The sequence below is a fragment of the Pararge aegeria genome, chromosome 18, assembly GCF_905163445.1.
Source record: "Pararge aegeria chromosome 18, ilParAegt1.1, whole genome shotgun sequence".
Taxonomy (NCBI): domain Eukaryota; kingdom Metazoa; phylum Arthropoda; class Insecta; order Lepidoptera; family Nymphalidae; genus Pararge; species Pararge aegeria.
Window position 1 is genome coordinate 14,235,948 of NC_053197.1, and position 14,489 is coordinate 14,250,436.

At 35.8% G+C, this 14,489-nt stretch overlaps 1 protein-coding gene across 5 annotated transcripts in view; it reads right to left on the reverse strand.

Moving 5' to 3' along the window:
* Positions 1 to 14,489, reverse strand: part of LOC120631615 (disheveled-associated activator of morphogenesis 1) — a 179,414-nt gene that overhangs the window by 104,254 nt on the left and 60,671 nt on the right. The window contains exons 1-2 of one of the 5 annotated variants that reach the window (XM_039901267.1): positions 13,536 to 13,776; positions 550 to 708 (exon numbers count right to left, since the gene is read on the reverse strand). The exons of 1 other annotated variant lie outside the window; for it this stretch is intronic. In XM_039901267.1, the coding sequence (XP_039757201.1) occupies positions 550 to 597 (48 nt within the window). In that variant the 5' untranslated portion in view covers positions 598 to 708; positions 13,536 to 13,776. Of the gene's footprint in view, positions 1 to 549; positions 733 to 11,590; positions 11,719 to 13,535; positions 13,777 to 14,489 lie in introns of those variants that run through there. 3 more of the 5 variants (XM_039901265.1, XM_039901266.1, XM_039901268.1) reach the window with 3 other exon arrangements.

A 14,489-nucleotide genomic window follows, 5' to 3' on the forward strand; every position in this document is an offset into this window, starting at 1 on the left:
AAGGTTGTAGTCAATCACGCTGGCCCAGTGCGGATCGTTGCACTCCACACGCCTATGAGAGCATTACGGAGAACTCTCAGGCATGAAAGTTTTCCTCGCGAAGTTTTCCGTCACCGTTAAAAATTAAGCTTAATTTTCCTAATATATCATGGATTTCCGCAAAGTAACGCTTGCTTTTATCCAATATATAAAATATTCTTGTCTTGATATATATAGAACTAGCTGTTGCCCGCGACTTTGTCTGCGTTTGATTTTGTATTTAAAGTATTCAGTATCGCTAAGCCTTAAATGAGTATAGTAGTATATATATGTGACTGTGACTGTCAATTAATTATAGACAAATAATTTACAATAAAATAAAATTGCGACTATAATTAAAGATCTACGCTATCCTATCTCTTAAGTTGGACCAGACTGCTCACGGTGTGCCAATTTAATTTAAAATCGGTTAAGTAGTTTAGGAGACCATCGCGGACAAACATCGTGACAGGAGAATATAGAATATAAGAAGATTTTAGTTAGTATTCACATCATAGCTAAGAAACTTACCACATTGATCTTCCCCAAGATGTGGCTGATTTGATCCTTGCTGCACATGTTTCCTGGTTTCTTTCACTTATTCATACACTATCACGTATCACGTCATCGGTCACTTTACTTTATCGGTGTCGTCATTACAGTTATTAAGTAAGCATATTGATATTCTTTCTGGGGTCAAGATTTTGTTGATTTCTAAAATTATGTCATTAGTCACATATTTATATAGTTTTCATTATATATATGTAATTTTCTTAAAAACCATGCAATTGCTTCAGCATCGAGTTCGGTAGAATGCGAGTGCATCTCGTAAGACTGGCCTTTTCGATCAACGAGACTACTGCGCGAACTTAGTAGCTACAATCAATCTCTTAAACTGAGTATTTCCCACCCTCTAATATTTATATATAGATAGAGGTATTTTAAAAGATCTAATAAAATAAATAAGGAAACTGTAAAAAAACCATTTCACATAAGCAGCTTTCAAAACTTTATCAATAAAAAATTATAGTTCAATATTTGAAATAATTAGTTAAATTATAAAGTCATAAAATTGTCATTGATGAATTGCTTCTAAGTAAAATAAGAAAGTTTATAAGTTGTCTTTTTTTTAAATCCGGATAACACCAAATTAATGAGACGGAAAGATACTAAGATAACATGTCATGTTAATGTTTTAAAAAGTACTAGTAATTAAATACATTGTATAAAATAGTGAGCCTCAAGCTATAAAAAAAACCTTATCTCCCAAACAACCTTGACACATGCAAACTATATAAGTGTGCAAATTAAAGCGGCACACATAAATTACCATAGATAACCTAACATAAAAAGTATTATGAAAATTAAATATTATAGTTTACTTTAATAAACTTAATATTAACTTTACGTAGGTATTTAGCAAATTTGCTACATATTATTTTCCTAATATATTGAAAAATTCTTTTCATTGGCAACATTTTATTTATACAAGTGTCACTGACACAACAACGGTAAGCATTGGACACATTAATTTATGCTACTTTTAGTCATTCGTAAATTGAAGACAATGACCAATGTTTTTGAAATGTACGTTTGAGTTTTTAATTTTGTATCCTTAATAACAAGTTATTCAGAAATTTGAAACAATTATATAACTTTATAAGAAAAAATATGTGAATTTCTTCTGTCATTTCAGAAGCTTGCTCGACTTCAAAGGACCTACTTTAAACAATACAAGTACCTACTTGAATTGTTTATTTTTCTCTAGCTGTAGAAAATCATTAGCAAGTCGCAAATTTTATTATAAATACTTTGCCTCATCGATAATTAAGCAAGTATTTTTTTTGATATTATTATTGACGCTGATTTTAAAAAAAAAATACGGTTTTTTCAAGTCAAGTGTCATTCTCACACCCAAATTATTTTGGTTGTTGATGGCGTTTGTTATCAAATTAGTTGGCATCGAACGCACTCAATTTGATATCGACCTACAATACCTGCAATATAATTTGATAACGGTTTTAATTATTCGAATAATGAGCATTACGAAATTGCTCGGAATGTTGGCGTCATGGTGTGGGCCACTTCTCACCTAGGTTCACCATGCTCGTTGCATTATCTGGACATTTTTGTTTGGTTTAGGATCGAAGTTTGTACAAATGGGCACATGCGAGTCAGTAGTGGAAAAATAATCTTGGAAATGCTTTCGTTTATTGACAAAAAATATGTTATTATCAAAATTACTGTGCCTCCGCGGAGTTCAGGATTCCCTTCTCTTAATTTGAAACAATATTGAGTTAGAACATATTTTCGATTCATCGTATTTATCACATCAAACCATTATCGGCCCACTACAGGGCACAGGTCTCCTCCAACAATAAGAAGGGTTTAGATAATAAAAAAAAACTGTTTTAACTAACAGAAACGGCATAGTCACATTATTTAAATAATGGGGAAAAAACTCCCAACGCTCAAATGGGAGTATGTCAATTAAAATCCTATTTCGTTTTTTTAAGCACACTAATACCCAGAAGAACCAGTTGAAATTGAAAAGTCTTTCTTTCATTTCAAAGCTCATTTCCTGATGACAATTATAGGCCATTGAAATCGCGGAGCTCTACACTTTAAAGAACTTAGCCTAAACAAAGTAAAATCGCAGAAGTACAATTAAACTGAAATTTGTGTGCGTCTCATTATTTTCTTTTAAAAAATCCTGCAATAATTTTGGCCAATGCAAGTGGGACATGGGATATTCCCATCTCGAACATGGTAACCCTAACCTGCCAATAAACGATATCAGCAGGTAATTGTAAATTTAAATTGTTCTATTAAAGCTATCATGATTCGACAGTCAAACTATTGAAATTGAATACATAATTAAAAGTCGATACCAAACCTAAACATTTTTATTTAAACTAATACTTAGTTAGTTTCGGCCGGGGCTAGTTATCACCCAACTGACAAAGACATGCCGCTAAGCGATTTAGCGTTCCGGTACGCTGTCGCGTAGAAACCGATAAGAAATATGGGTTTAACATAACTGCCATAATCCCTGACAGGTTAGCCCGCTACCATCTTAAGATTGTATCATCACTTACCACCAGGTGAGATTGTAGTGAAGGGTTAACTTTTAGTGGAATAAAAAAAAGGTTAGGTCTTGTTAGCTACAATTTTCCCTGCACCAGTGATGATGCAGTCTAAGATGATAGCAGGCTAACCTTTTAGGTAGTTATACCCTCATGGGTTCCTACGATACGTCGTCGCTTAAAGACACGTCTTTGACAGTAGTGTTATGACTAGACATGGCCGAAGCCTTCTTATCTGGCATGCCCTTCAAGCTTATGGCTTGCAACCAATCACATTGGAGCAGAGTTATTTGTTGAACGTTAGAAGCAAATAAACTAGGCTACATGAAATAAGCAATTCATTTAAAGAAAATTGTATACTATTTTACAATAAATTACCGGTTGATATATTGGGGATGCAGCTAAAAAAGTTCAAAGTTTGTATTAAGCGAAAGCTTATGGAAAAGTCCTATTATAGTATAAACAACGATAAAAAGCTTGGGTGTGAACAATGTCTCTAACCAGGTTGCTTCTTAAATATATTCAAATGACAATGTGAAATGGTGATAACAAAAAGATCACCCGGCTAAGTTTGTCATGGGCTTATTCTTAGACCAGGGCGCGTTTGGAACCCTCGTAGCTTTAGTTTTAAGTTTACGAATGTAGTTATCGCCATCACTACTCACTGCTATGTACACATTTTGTATATAATCAACGCATCAAAAGTGCCATCTATGTGCCTATTTGAATAACGAAATCTTAGAATTTTTTGACTTTTGACTTTTATATATGCTCCAGAAACCCCCACTCTGACTGATGATGAGAGACTGAGAATGGAATTCACTAACAGGACAGTCGCATCGAACTCGAACGTTAATGAAAATCAGATGGTAGAGACCTACTGCCCTTCTTTACCTTCAAAGCATCGCCATCAAAGAATAATGGCTACCGTAAAATTCAAGTTTAATTGTTTTGTACTTAACCCACTTAGGATTGAATAAAAGATACATTAAGGCGCCAATACACGTAGCGACTATGCCGCATCTAACATTCTATTTAATACTTTTTTTCTGCTATCGAAAAATCGTCATGTCTCATTTCGTTGAATAAATAATACACTACGCCACCAATCATTACCAATAGAACACGCAGTTTTTACTGGTCAAACTTTCTTAACACATGTTGACGGCCGATTGGCGTGGTGGGCAGCGACCCTGCTTTCTGAATCAATCCTGTGGGTTCGATGCCGACAACTGTAAAATGTTTGTGTGATGAACCTGAATGTTTTTCAGTGTCTGGGTGTTTATCTGTAAATTATAAGTATTAATGAAAATTGGAAGTGATAGCGCATTGGGTAGGAGCTCGACTTCACTTTCGGGGGGCCGAGTTCGAATACATGCACCTCAAACTTTTCTAAGTTATGTGCGTTTTAAGTAATTAAAATATCACTTGCTTCAACGGTGAAGGAAAACATCGCGAGGAAACCTGCATGCCTATCTTATCTACATAATGTTCTTAAAGGTGTGTGGAATCAACCCAATCCGCACTGGGCCAGCGGACTGCGGCCTAATGAATGTATCTTGTTAATAAACATATTCATCAGTCACATTAGTACCCATGACACAAGCTACGCTTACTTTGGGCCTAGATGGCGATGTGTGTATTTACATTGTTTTGTATTTGAACCGACTTTCAAACGAGCTAATAATTTGCAATAGGAAATGATATTATTTATACTCAATATTTGCGATAAGTTGCAGTCATCTCTAGACAAATACTCTGGAAAATCAACTATCTCCAGCCGACACGAAATCACAAGACGTACCTTTTGATGCCGATAACAGTCTGAACACACATTTCACTCAAATAAATTCAAGTCAGTAAGCGGGCGTGTGCATTGTTCCAGTAACTAGCGACGTGTACGGCCGCCCTTCAAAGTGACGGCCGATGAATATTGATGAAAGGTGCGGAGGTCAAGAGAAAAGCGCGTAGGCAGGTATATACGCACAGACAGACATCGCATCGTAAGGCTGCCTTTCCATCAGAAATACGTGAGGATGTTTAGCGGATTTCCCACAGCCGACCTCCCTGGCTCAATGGCGAGCGCTGTAATTTAAGTAGGAGGTCCCGGGTTCGATTCCCGGCAGGGGCAATTTGGGAATTTATAATTTCTGAATTTTCTCTGGTCTGGTCTGGTGGGAGGCTTTGGCCGTGGCTAGTTACCACCCTAACGACAAAGACGTGCCGCAAAGCGATTGAGTGTACCGGTGCGATATCGCGTAGAAACGCTTTATATAGTTTTATAGTTATATATATATATAGTTTTTACGCTTCCACCTTAAACAGCTGGATCATCACTTAGCTACAACCAGGTGAAACGTCAATAAAGGTCTCTTGTAGTGAAATATAAAAAAAAAATCACTAGTTAAAGAATGTTAAAGCAAAAGCAAAGGATGTCTCGTTTGTAGTGTGGCTTCTTTTTCTCGCACCTAGCCCTAGCTAAGCTAGCTCACTCATCCTCGGTGGAAGGGCGTCCTAAAACCACACTTTCGTTTCGTACACGGTTTTCTATCATTAGTCTGCCGTGATAGCTCGTAGTACTTAGTTAATCCGAAGAAAATACGATGTGATTAATGGGAAAATGAAAGCAGTGGGTTTCATTAAGTTTATGAATAAACTAAGTTTACTTTCATATTTTTGACGACGCTGCGGTGAACGCAGCTTTAATTTGGAATTTTTCGAATTTTCTATGGTCTGGTCTGGTAGGAAACTCCGGCCCTGGCTACATACACCCTGAATTGTGACGCTAAGCATTCCGATACGATGACTTTCTTTTTCGGATTGACACTTGCCGATAACCACCTTTGTAGAATTGATTGATAAATATAGCCTTCGTACACAAATATCCCAGAAAAGTTATAGATACGTTCCCAGGATCGAATTCAGTCGCTTCGAAAGGAAAGCTGAAGTCATAACCACTAGGTTATCACCGCTTTTGCATAAATTTATTACCTACAATGTTCAATTCCTTTAAAACTTTTAAAATACTACGACCGATTTAATATAAACCGTTAAACGGCCATTTCATCATAGGCAGAGTAATTTCAGTCATCATCATCATCATTTCAACCGATTGTAGTCCACTGCTGGACATAGGTCTTTTGTAGAGAGTTCCAAAATCCACGGTCCTGGGCCGCTTGTTTCCAGCGGCTCCCAGCGACTCGTTTGATGTCGTCTGTCCACCTCGTTTGGGGCCGACCAACACTGCGTTTACCAGTGCGGGGTCGCCATTCCAACACCTTGGAACCCCAACGGCCATCAGTTCTCCGAGCTATGTGCCCCGCCCATTTCCACTTCAGCTTAGCAACGCGCTGAACTATGTCGGTAACTCTGGTTCTTCTACGGATCTCCTCATTTCTGATTTGATCACGTAGAGATACTCCCAACATTGCTCTTTCCATCGCCCGCTGAGTGATTCTGAGCCTTCTTATGGGGCCCATAATTCAGTTATGTTAAGAAAACATTGTGAGGAAAGTTGGGAGTTCTATAAAGATTTTCTATTTCTATTTCTCCTCTTTAGATTTCCTAAATGCAGACAATTAACTAAGCACCGACCTAAAAATATAATGATCAGTCTATTAAGGTTTCACAGGACACTGGTCCACTCTCTCGTATGGAACAAACAGAGAGAGAGAGAGAGTTTGAGAGTATAGACCGATAACTACACGTTTCCCAAAGGACAATTATAAACGTTTTCGAGTGAAAGCGCTCTACCTTAGCGAATAGTAATTAATGAAAACATTGCCCAAAAAGCATAAAATTGCACACCGTAACGTAAAAATACACACAATAGGTATAACTACCTACAGAATGCTGATAGCAGAATTTGCATTGTTAATTGTGAACCTTATTGTTATGCAAATACGGGTGATAATGACCGACATCATAGCGTTCAACTTGACCACTCTCGTTTTCTTTGGAATGTAAACAAGACGATGAAAGTTAGACGTAGGCGTAAATATTTATTTTTAAACGTAGAACGTTTAAGGCTGTTTAAAATAATAATTACCTGTGTCGGAACAATTTATAAAACGCATCTATATTTTTGCCAGATTGTTTCCTTTTCACGAATATTTTATTTCACTTTTGAAGCGTTCATACGAATAATTTTACATTATTGTAGTGATAACTTCATTCGCTAACTTACGAGTATAACCAAAGCTAGACGGGTTCCTAACGCGCCCCGGTCTAAGTAGAGCCCACATCAACTTGGTTGGTTTTTTGTTATCACAGTAACAGAGAAACTGTCAATGTTTTGCCGCCTTTTGAGGGATTTCTTTCTTTAATTAAAACTGCAATCGCATACGTCAGCATGTCACTGGTCTCCTCTCAGGATGAGAAGCGTACAGGCCGTAGTTCACAGCACTGACTATTGGCCAAATGCGGATTGACAGTCTTCACACGCCTTTGAGAACATATGGAGAACTCTCAAACATGCAGGTTACCTCACGATGCTTTCCTTCACCGGTAGCAGAAGTGATATTTAATTGAAAGCTCATACAAGATAGAAAAATGAATGTTAAAATGTAAAATGTAAATTGTTTATGTTGGAAAACGGCAACTGCTGAGTTTCTTGCCGGCATCTTCTCGGTAGAATCTGCGTTCCGAACCGGTGGTAAAGTCAGACTTGATTTTTCAAAAGTGCTTATGTTAGCCTACTTAAAAAAAACACATGTTAGATTTTTTTTGAAAACGCACACTCCTTCCAAGTATAGGTAAAAACACTCGAATATAAAATTTTATTTGTGAATAACTTGAAGACACCTAATAGTCATCAAAAAATAACAATAAACAATAGCATCAAGAATGTTTAAAAAGCACATATCTCCGAAATGTTATTGGTGCGTTCCCAAGATCGAATTCGGGCGCTTCGAAGGGTAAGGTGAAGTCCACCACTAGGCTATCACCGCTTTTGCATCAACTGTTCCATTTACTTCAAGATTTATTACATTTGTACAACCGAACCAGCATTATTACCTACAATGTTAAATTCCTTTAAAAAATAAAATATAAATATAAAATGCTCTACAACACAATAGCAAGATGGTGCAATGAAATATTTCGCGGTAAGAACAATTTTCTTATGTCCAAATCCGAGCACCAACTCAAGAGTTACACCACGAATCAGATTAGCTCGCTAAGGCACCCCGCAAACGTATACACATTTTGGTTTTTTTTTTCGAATGGATTCTAGCACAGCCCCGTAGGGCTAGCATACGGGCTACGAGATTATTATCTTTGACGGAAGTAACGCTTACGTCAGACGTCTGTGTAGTTTCCGCTATTTAAAAATAATAATTTTGATTGGTCGTCAGTATATGTCATAAATTCCACGCTTCTTGACTTATACACCAGCTAGTGGCAAATATCATAATCAATTAGGATTATTTATTTCCAATATTTTCAAATTGTGAACAGCAAAGTGAATTAAAATTCAATAGGTAAAAATAATTGTTTTTTGAAAATCTCTTAATATACTTGTTTATTTATTACTTTTGTAATAAATATATTATTAATAAATTTTCTGACGATTGCGACTTTCTATAATATTCAATGACATATTGACATGTGCTGATCTAACCTTCCTACTCTTAATTATTAAATTTAACAAATGAAAATATTTATGAAATGTGAAAGTGATATTAATGAATTTTAAATAGAATATTAAATGGAATGGCGGGGTCCCAGGACCATTTTACTCTTTCATCAATAAATAATAATAAAAGTTTTACTTTAATCGCGCGTAAAGGTTACACGCATACACTTTTTTCTAAAGAGATAATGGGGGAGATAAATCTCTCTGGGCGCGTATGCTAACCCTACAGGGCTCGACTTCAGTTTGGGTTTTTTGGGCTAGGTTTTAGGCCACTCTTCACGGCTGGGAGACATTTAATCCAAGGGGAAAGTCTGAATGTCTAAATGAACGGTGACTCAAAACGTTTCCTATATTTTGTTAGTTGGTGATTTTAAGGTGCATCAACTTATACGTTTATTGCTCAACGTAGCAACTGTTTACTCTTCTCAATGTCACCGTATAAAATATACCTAATTACCGTTTAGCTGCAGTGCATGCCATACGTTGTTAGCATGTATGACTACTGATTTATGAAATCCTAGGTAACATTCCAGAGTCGACCAAAAAGTCTTCTCAGTCGGCTGAGTTTTGTGTCTCAAGACACAAAACTCTCAGCCAACAAAGTCAGAAATTCGTGTTATCCTACCTTAAATTGTAGAAATAAATAATTTTTTGATAATAATTTTAGTCTTAGCTCGAAATATCTCTGATCTGTAAGTGAGGCAAAAATATATAGCAGCGGAACATTGATAGGCTGTTTAAGAAGTCTTAATTGATTCATGACTCAAATTCTTCCTATATTGTCTTAGTTAATGGCTTTTAGGCGCGTCAACTTGTATTGCTCAACGAAGCAGTGTTTACTCGACTCAATGTCACCGTATAAATTACACCTGATTATCGTGTTACGAGCTACGGGCTTGTCGTCAAGTTAATCTGCATTCTGAACCGACTTACAAAAGGAGGATACTATCGTGGCGCGGGTTCACAATTCTTTAGGAAATTAGTTATTAAAAGGGTTATCATTATTGATTATTTTTAACATATTTCAAAATACGAGGTGTTTCCATGTTAGGAACTGAATGTATTTATTATTGTTTGGAAATACAATCGTTAGTCTCGAGTAGTCCCAGGAATTTCCTTGGGATTTATATCACAAAGTTAAGATGAGGAGATTCCACGAAAATATGTGTATTAAAACCATAAATAAAGTTTTATATATATATATTTAAATAGTTCAGGTCTTTGATTCGGAAATTGAGATCTAAGGCGTGTTTATCAATGTAGGTTTAGAATAGTAGTCGACCTGAAGCTTCAACTTAATTTTTATTCAATTCAAACCCTTAATTTGGCTTTAACAATAAATAACATAGGTTTCTTTAATTATTTTATTATTACACGCGTAGTTTGAGTGTTTATTTTAAAACGTTACATGCTTATGTTTTCGCTTTTCACATATTTAGTAGTCTTCATAAATTTAGTAAATAAATATACTACGACAATACACACATCGCCATCTGGCCCCAAAGTAAGCGTGGCTTGTGTTATGAGTACTAAGATGACTGATGAATATGTTTATGAATAATATACATAAATACTTATAATATACAGATAAACACCCAGCCATTGAAAAACTCTAATTTTCATCACACAAACATTTTCCAGTTGTCATATAGGTCATTTTTACTGTGACGTTATTGTTACTCGAAAACGATCGCGAGCGTGCAACTCATACCAACATTAGACCACAAATCGTAGCGCAACAACTTGCTTTGCGACATCGTCTTACTACATTATACACTTTTACTCAAAGACTAAAATTCGTCATTTCCACGATGTGTTTGGATTGCGGCACCCGAGAACGCGATGCGTGCAACACTTGCTGCAATTTAGTTGATCATTTGCACGTCAGTTCCTATGTTATGTTGGGTTATGTTACAATTTATTGCACTGTGTCGAATTGAGCCGTTAGTTTTGCTTTATGGCCTACTAGTTTTTGCCCGCGACTTCGTCTGCGAGGACTTTAAAATTTTCCCTCGGGAACTACTTAAGGAATCTAATCGGATAAAAAATAGCCTATGTTCTTTTCCATGCATGCCAAATTTCATCCAAATCCGTTCTGCCCTTTTTGCGTTTTTGAGTAACAAACATTCACACTTTCACATTTATAATATGAGAAGGATGTGCGATTTTATGTTAGTGAGCGATTTACTGTTTAGCGTTCAAAGTGGTTATTGTTGTGTTAACCCCTCCCATAGTTACTAGTAAAGTATCAGTATAAATAAATAATAAAAAAATTAAAACAACAAAAATACTCATTATTGTTTTCATATTATCATAACATCGAGACAGTCAGAAATATGGTCACGACTCTCATTTAACTCTCACCACCTTCTCAAACAAACATCACACCTTCAATAATAATAATTTAATTAAATATTATTTGCTTGTTACCAGAAGTGTCGATGATTTAAAAGTACTTCGCCTTTGTTGTTCAAATTGCGACGACACAAATTATAATTTATTTTTGCTCCATATTTTATTTGATTATGTCATAACCAACCCGGTTCAGGTACAGAAAGATATATCTAGCGTCGAATATACTAAATTCCAAATTTAAAATTCAAAATCTATTAAACCAATGCTGATTCAAAAAGCTTGGCTAACGAACCAGTACCTACTCTGCACATGAAAATACTGCTCTTATCAGCTGTCGTTTTAACAAACTTTTGCCAACAGGTTACCAGATGTTCATCTTCTTTACGAACAGTTCGCTTATCTGCGCAAGCAACTTATTTTCACTGTGTCGAACAAGACACACCACTACGCCATTTTGTAAGTAATATTTACAAATCTAAATATTAATGGTACCTACCATAACTGTTCCTTTTACAAGTTAATCAGGTCACAATATCGAACACCACACTTTAATAACTTCAAAATGTCTACTACACAGTATTTTTTGATGAAATGCACCGATCTATTAACATGTCACATTGTGATCACTCCATTTTTTTTAAACCTACCTTCCTGTCTTGCTTCACTAACACATTGGTCATGAGGGTAGTTATAAAATTATATATTATTCTAACTCGCGCGGGATTCTAGCTTATTTAGTACGAATTTTGAAAGTGGTTCCAAAATACGGTTCACTTTTTTAGTTTCCTGTGGCTCAGTTCAGGTTTTTTATTGTGTGATTTTTGCTGACCGGCCTTAATTCTAGCCCTTTTGAACACTCACTGTAGGGTTACAACCTTGCTTATAACTGTAGGTAATTTAAAGATTCATTAAATATACCAGTTTTGACTAATTATTATTATGACTTTTTAAATGTCACGGTCGTTAAGGTGCACGAATTTTAATAAACGACTCAATCAATAAAGTCGTTCGTAGGTTGAGTTACTTTGCATTTATTGTAACTTTTGAACAATTCACAGTAACTGTATATAAACACTTTCATTATGGCTAAGAAACTTAGATATTAAGCGGTAATAATATAAAAGTTTTTAAAGGTTACTTTTCTCATGTTCCTCATGTTCCTTCATGTTCCTTACAAAATAAATAACAAAAAATCTCCTCGGTATATATGTTATCCTGGTACTTTATGTAGGCCATGTTGTTAGTTTTTGTATAAATTTATGGCCGCCCTGAATACTGACTGACTGACAGGCATCTCATTAATCGAATGCCTAATGATTTAGGCGATGTCTGTAGAATAAAAACGTTTCACCAACTCTTACGTTATAACTATTGGTGGACGGTTGATGTAAGTCTAGGAATATCCTTAGATTAGGCGTTACTTATTTAGGCATTGCCTTGTTCGGTCGTTAGTGAAAACGGGCAAAAATTACATGGTGAAATATCGGAGGAATGGGGATGAGAAAGTTCCTATAAAAATTATCATTATTTAAACCAACCGTAAAAATGTAAGGTTGCCTGATTTCCGGTATGTTTGTATATGCGCGAAAAAAGTTTGTTTTTAATACTTATTATTTTAAATGTAGTACGAACGGAGCTATAGGAATATTATAGAAACCTTACTCTAGACACATTCTGGAGTATTATTATAAAATGCAAAAAGAATTCGTAATAATGTTAAACGTAGTCGTGCAAATATATTAATTAATCGAATCACCGCGCTTTCCTCCTTTGTTTGAAAGGACACCAACATTAAAACTGGATATTTAGTTATTATTCTAGGTTAACGTCTTTATAATTATGTATGATTTTGTATGCGTATGATTTTTATTTAAACAATGTTATTTGTATGATATTACATTTTATATTTTATGCATATAAATTATATGAGAAAGTGCAAAATGATACAGTGAAGATTAGATTATAAAGGTAAAGATTTGATTTTTGATAAGCAGTGGAAATGCATGAATAACATCTTTATCTACGGATCGTCCTTTTTGTTTTATCGGTTGGTAACTGGGTATCAAAAAACATAACATAACGAAAAGATGCTGTCTGTGTTTATTAAAAACTATTAAAAATTAGAGTCTGGTAGTTATTATATTATAAACGAAATTTTCGTATCTACTAAATTACAAAAATACCAACTCTAATATTTATTAATTAACTTCGAATTCGTAAGTATTTTGTAGATGTTACACTGTACCTAGTTATTTAAATAATAATTTAATGTTATACTTAAAAAGAAACACAACAATTTCCTAGTCGTAATTAGATTTTTTTTTTTCTCTTCCATACCTATCCATATAATTATAATTAACATAAAAATAATTAAACACTTCCCTGTTTACGTTTATAAACATCTAATTAAATTATAACTTAATCAAGTAATTAAACTTTACCTGCACATCCGTAAAATAAGATACAACAATAATCAAGACCCCAAAAATGGGAGAGAAATTTCATTCACTTCACTATTAATATTTGTCACGTCACAATTACGCGGGTAGAAGCGATATTGAAGAATAAAACATTAAATTTCGGTGCAAATAGATCGCTGTGGGTGTGAGTTCGGTGCGAATCGATCGCTATAGATACATTCCGCGGCTGTAGCGGGCGCTACTCGGCAGGTGACTGCCTGACTGGGCCTTGAGGCTTCGCGGCTGAGGCGAATGGGCGCTGGGCGACTTGCACTGCGATAGTAGGGTTACCATTTCACTTGCATTGCAAGTCTCACTTCGACTTGCAGAAAGCTTACTCATATCATAGAAGTTTTCATGTTAAACATCCATAGGCGCACCTTTGTGACGACCTAATTATCGTAACGGTGAGCGCAGTTATCTTAAAGTCCTATCCACAAAGGACGCTGTAAGAGATTGCTTACAGAAATAAGGTCGCCTTTGCGTGCCTTCGGTATCCTTTTCTGTAAACTGCCTCGTTGTTAGCATGTTCGACTGCAGACTACGAGGTCCTGGGTTCGATCTCCGGGTCGGGTCAATGGATAATATTGATTTTTCTATCAACAAATCCTTAGTACCCACTAGCCGTGGTATGGACATTAGCGATGGTTCATCGCCGTGCCTCAGAGAGCACGTGTAGCTGTCGGTCCTGCGCCTGATCTCTTTCCGGGCGTGTCGGATCTGCTTTCCCATCGGACTGCACGATCGAAGGAATAGATAGTGCACCTGCGTTTGCGCACACGCTTGTGCTCTATTTGCTCCCGCGTAGTTTTAAAATCTCTCTGGAGATTGACCACCGTCTCCGAAATCAGTCGGGGAAACTGTTTTTTTTTCTGTAAACTACTTATATTCCTATATGTTTTTCATACAATAAAGTGTTTCTTCTTCTTATTACCA